The following is a 5,607-nucleotide window of genomic DNA, read 5'->3' on the forward strand; positions in this document are numbered from 1 at the left end:
AATTTAATTTCGTAATCCTTAACCACACAAACCCACTTCTTATTCAGTAATTCAATTTGTCCATTCAGCATTTAAACTTTATTTGATTAAATATTACATTATACAATGCATATTTAAATTAAAACGCAAGAAAATACGGGACCTTCTAGCTTAAAACAGTGATTTAAGTGCTACCATTGGGTGGTTTCTTTACAAGATATTAATATGCGTTCTAATTCATTAGTTACTCCATTTACTTATTGTATTTTATAATGTAGTTTTAAAGCTAAAAAAAAAAATAAATAAAACATAATAACAGTATAAAAAAAGATGATTTATCATATACGACAAATTTTATTTCCTACCTTAATTTTAAACTTCTCTTTGAATAAAATCCCAGCGGAAGGGAGACAGGAGCGGAATGAATACCCAGTAAACAAATTTTACCATAAACAAAAGAACATATCTCCTGAGGCTCAAGTGAAAGAAATGAAGAATATAAAAGGTTTGTCAACCGCAGGAGGGAAAGTTAGGGCCACGTTTGTGTATCGTTTAAACAACTTTATCTCCTGCCTCGGGTGGAATTAATTTCGCCATCTATTTACTTTTTACATTCCCCTTTCATGTCTGACATCTTAATTCCTTTCCCTCGAGGGATTCTCACAGCCATCCAGATCTTCTAGATCAGAAATCATTTTTTTGTAGCTATGATTAATAGTTTTAGATAAACGTTTCTCTCGCGTACACTGCGCATTAGGGGGAAAGGGGGGGCAAAGAGTCATTATAGATAGCGAAATGGATCTAGAAGGCAGTGGTTCTGGCTCTTACCTGATACCGTGGAGGTTTGCCGCTCCCGCGCCTCTAGCCACTTCCGCCTCGCCCTCTTCCGGTTTTCGCTTTCCTTCTTTTTGCAGTCAGGTCCTTCCTGTAACAAACAACAATTTACTATATAATTTTGTGTATTATAAATTTAAGAATATCAAGCCTTAGATTAAAATAGTTCATATATAAATAGTGGAATTTAATAGAAGTTAAGTACTGGTTAAATAAAAGATCATTGGTTGACAGTATATAAATAATGAATAAAAATGAGTGAAGGTCAAAAGGGTAGCTCAAAACACTAAAAATAAACAACTATTTATTACACACCAACGTTTCGTCCAACTTATTTGGCGGAATAAATGGAACAAAATCCACGATTAACAACGAAAAATAAAAAAGAGTGCAGTGCACCATTAACACAACCTATACCCACCACCTTGAGTTGAGCATTTTTTAGCTTATATCATTCTTAGCAATCTTTTCAAAATAATGAAATATGTTTAAGTAATTATAAAATCATAAATAGGGGGGCAAGCCCCATTCAATCAGGTTGTGACATTTCAGCACGGAAAAAAATAATAAAACAAAAATTTTAAGAATATTATATATAACTGTACCAGCACTTTATTACTTATTAGAATTAGTATTTTATTGAAAAAAATATTTTGTATTAATTTAATAATTTTTTCACTCTTAGGAGGGGGGGGGGGAGAGAAGCAGCTCTGGGTACGCCTATATATATAAAACATTTTTGTAATTCTTGTTTATCTATACTTTTCTCTGTATATCTCTCTTTTTTTTTATTTGTTGAGTTTTATATAAACTTTCACATATTTTAAACCATTTTTAATTTATTTTTAACCTTAGTTGCCTTTTATTTCATTTTCTTACTTTTTTAACATTATTTTTGTAGTTTAATATTTATATATGTGTGTGTGAAGCCATATAAAGAGATCTTCTTTTTATATTGTTCACGTGTTCAACCAACAGTCTTCCTGAATATAAAAATATTTTGAGTATCCTAGTCATCTTTTATAATTGATATTGTATAATTTGCAACTTATTTCATTTAAAATTAATATATGGTATTTTGGTTAGTTTTAGTAATATATATTTATAATATAATAATATTCTTGAAACTCATGTAAGTCTTAAATACTGCATGCAATAACTGAGACTATAACATATACTGACACCGGTACTGAAACAGTAAATACAGAAGTGGGATATACTATACTTAGTACCTAATACAGCTCAACACTGTTGGGGTCTCAGCTAGAGCAAACAACGCTCAGCCAAATATGTACAGCACAAGTAGATTATATTTTACTCTAGAAGGCTGTAAGTGTTTGCTTTATTAGTAATGGTCGTCCTCATGTTTGGACAAGAGTGCGCTGTGTACACTGGCGTTTCTCTGTTGAGGATTTATTACTAGATAGGAAAGAAGTTCTCATTCTGTATTGATTGGTGGCTGCTTTAGGCAAAAAAAGTACATTTCCTCAAAAATTATTTATTTATTGAAATTTACAGCTGAATTGTTTTTTAAAAAAATAATACAACTAAATTTGATATGAATTATTGTATAGAAAAATTATGGAGACTTGTCGAGCAACATGGTCGAATTTCAAATATATTTCTATGTTATTGGGTCATCTTATATGAAATTTCCGTTTTATTATTTCAGAAATTCCTACTGGGATTAATTGAGTTTGGATGTTTATCACGTTTATGTTAACTGATTATTATAATATAAATCATTTATTTATTGATAGTGTTTACAATTTTCCTATTAACTGCAAATTTTTTAGTACTTCATCAAATATGACCATGGAAAAACGCGATTTTCGAGTAATTATTTTTATGAGTTTAAACTTGACACTCGCCAGCCCAAAGGAAGACAAACAAACCAATTTTTAAATTTATCTTTAATTTACTTTGTTCATTTTATATAATTTTTACGTAACTTAAATAATTTATTAACATACCAAAGTTTATTTTTATTTCATGTAATACTATTATCAAACTTGGTTACTTAATTTTAGTGTTTTGTGCATTTTTCAACCCTGAAAAATGGGACGAAACTTTGGCTCATAATTAATAGGTCATTTTCTATTTTATTTATTTTGATTTCTCCCAGACCATCTTCTATTTACAAAACTATATTATATTTTTTTTCTTTTATTTTTCAATTCCATTCTTTTTTTCTTTATCCTTATTTTTTTTTTTCAACCGTATTTATGTAGTTCTTTCTGTTCTACTCTCTTGCATGTCGTTTTTTCATGAATCCGCCACAAATATTCAATTAATTATACAAGCTTTATTTAAATTTAGAGTTTCAGACAATTTATACCACCACTATTACTTACACAAAAAAAAAAAAAAAAGAAAAGAAATGATAAGAAAACGAATTTATGAATAAATATATTTGTATTAATAAAATTAGATAAAATAGCCTAAGTAAAAAGTAAAATTTAAAACAAATATTTATGAATAAGTTAAAAATAAAGAAATATGTTTTTTAAAACATTTATAGGCTAAAAGATAAATAAATAATATTCAATATCCTCAGAGCTAATTACCATATAGGGGATGATGAATGATAAATTTATTAGCACTATTTGCACATATAAATTAATTTATAACAGAACATTTCAAAACGATATAACCTGATAACTCAGCTATTATTCTGATATGTCAACTTCATCTACAAAAAAAAAATTATTGTGATATCCTGACAATAACATAATATAGAATGTGCTCAAATAATAAAGCAAAGTTTTAAAAATAATCAGAGAATGTTTTACGACAAAACAAAGCCGCCTTTGACATAGCATGGGGGTTTGGTGTTCTGTAAAACAAGAAAAACAAAACAATCCGGTTCCCGATCCCCACTCCAGTTTACCAGATACTTTAGCACCCTTTGTTTGAAATAAAAATACAAATAACCCATGGAACATATTTTTGCAATTTCTCTGCAAATATGAATATTAGTCTGAAATATTCCGAGCTTGCATGGACATTGAGGTATTTTTATATTAAACAGCATTTGGCAAAATGTTTTGTATATCTTTTTTTCTATAGATGCTATAGGAAACCGTTCTCACTTCTACTTCCTCACTTCCGAAAGGTAATAAAGATGTGTTTAATGGAAGAATAAAAAAAAAATGATGTACTCTTAATCTAAAATTTAGAATTTCAGTATGAGGCAATTATAATTTGGAACGATCCGTTGAACGAATAGAAACGTTCCATGTCTGTCTAAAGTTACGCCGTTTATAAATTTCAGGCGCTTTTTAAATATTGTTCGGTTATATAGTCTCCACCTCCTGTTTTAAGCAAATATTTCAAAAGTGATATAGGACCGTCGCTCCCTGGGGTCTTAGTGGGGCGGGTCCGGCGGGGAATGATTGCCTATTTTTGTGTTATGATCTCCTCTAGTAAGATTGTGACATGTACATCGACCAACCTACACGCTATTATAGTCTGTTAGACAGAAGTAAGATAAGTAAGGCTACATCGGAGGTTGGGCGTTGAGAGTTTCATGCCCTTTTCTAATTTCAGAAACATTGCAAACACTCAATCAATCTTCCAGTAATATCTCTTAATTGTAAAAAAAAAATAAATAATAATAATCGGTTTATATTTAGTTTTTTTCATGTTAGAAAAACATGTACCTTTGTTAATTACTATATGTTTGTTTTTATTAAATCCAATGGGACTGAAAGATACGGTGTGTATTGTTGCAACCCAATATATTTAGGCAGCGTTGCCAGCTCTCTCTCTCTCTCTCTCTCTCTCTCTCTCTCTCTCTCTCTCTCTCTCTCTCTCTCTCTCTCTCTCTCTCTCTCTCTCTCTCTCTCTGTAATCATTTTGATTAATTGATTAATAATAAATTATCAGGTGTAATTTGGTGATGTTTTATAGTTTAATAATTTTTATCGAACATTATATTTTAAGTTTTATAATAAATTCTAACTGAATTCTTTTGTAATAAATGTAGTCACAGAAAAACTAAATGATGCTAGTATTATATTTCTATGAGTTCTCGCCATGTATCTGCTAAGAAAATAATCCTTCACAAGCGTAACGGCTTGTCACTAATGGCTAAAGGCGTAAATTCTGAAGGAAAATGAAGTGTGAATTTTCCACACGGTATTTTTTCATATTCATGAAGGGGGGTATCTTAGGGGCGAGGTTTTACTTTTATTAACATTTTAATTGGCGGACGTGAGTTGGGGAGAAAAAACTAGCTCCAACGTCGAGTTATTAACGGTCGTCTCTCGCCTTTCGCCCTTGGACCCTACGCCTCGGTTATTGCTCATATTAAGTGAATAACAAAAAATTCTACGTCAATTTCTGCTTTGAAGAATAACGTATAATGGCAGAAAGAAAGTATTCTTGCAGTTTCTTCATGAACTAAGGTTAAAAAAAAAAATAACTTTGCTTTGAAATTACTTTTTCATGGTCTTACTACGACCAGAGTTTTTACTTAATATTATGGTTTGTGGGAAGAGAAGTAATAATGTTATACAACAGATAAAAGTAAGATATAGCAGCTGAATTGTTATTTCACTAGTTAAATGCCTGATAATTTTTGTTACACTAGAAAATTGGTTTGTTTTTATTTTTCATGATTTTTAACCAGCCATTAGTCACTAGTAGGGATGCGACATTGATGTCGATGTTTTGAAAACATCGATGTTTTTTTTGTTTGTTTTTTTTAAATAATTTATTTATTGTGATTTACAACTGTATACACATATATACAACAAGTAAATTTGCTGTAGGTGACATAGTGACATGATA

The 5,607-nt window shown here is 30.1% G+C and overlaps 1 protein-coding gene across 1 annotated transcript in view; it reads right to left on the reverse strand.

Annotated features, from left to right (window-relative positions):
- Positions 1-807: 807 nt before the first annotated feature.
- The window catches only part of LOC106686460 (uncharacterized), a gene marked incomplete at its 3' end in the record, with an annotated part of 330,086 nt that continues 325,286 nt past the window's right edge, over positions 808-5,607 (reverse strand). Inside the window, exon 10 of the mRNA XM_014429795.2 lies at positions 808-904. Coding sequence (XP_014285281.1) covers positions 808-904 — 97 coding nt within the window. The remainder of the gene's footprint in view (positions 905-5,607) is intronic.

Source organism: Halyomorpha halys, unplaced genomic scaffold, assembly GCF_000696795.3.
Source record: "Halyomorpha halys isolate HHAL.00 unplaced genomic scaffold, Hhal_1.1 Scaffold823.1, whole genome shotgun sequence".
Classification (NCBI taxonomy): domain Eukaryota; kingdom Metazoa; phylum Arthropoda; class Insecta; order Hemiptera; family Pentatomidae; genus Halyomorpha; species Halyomorpha halys.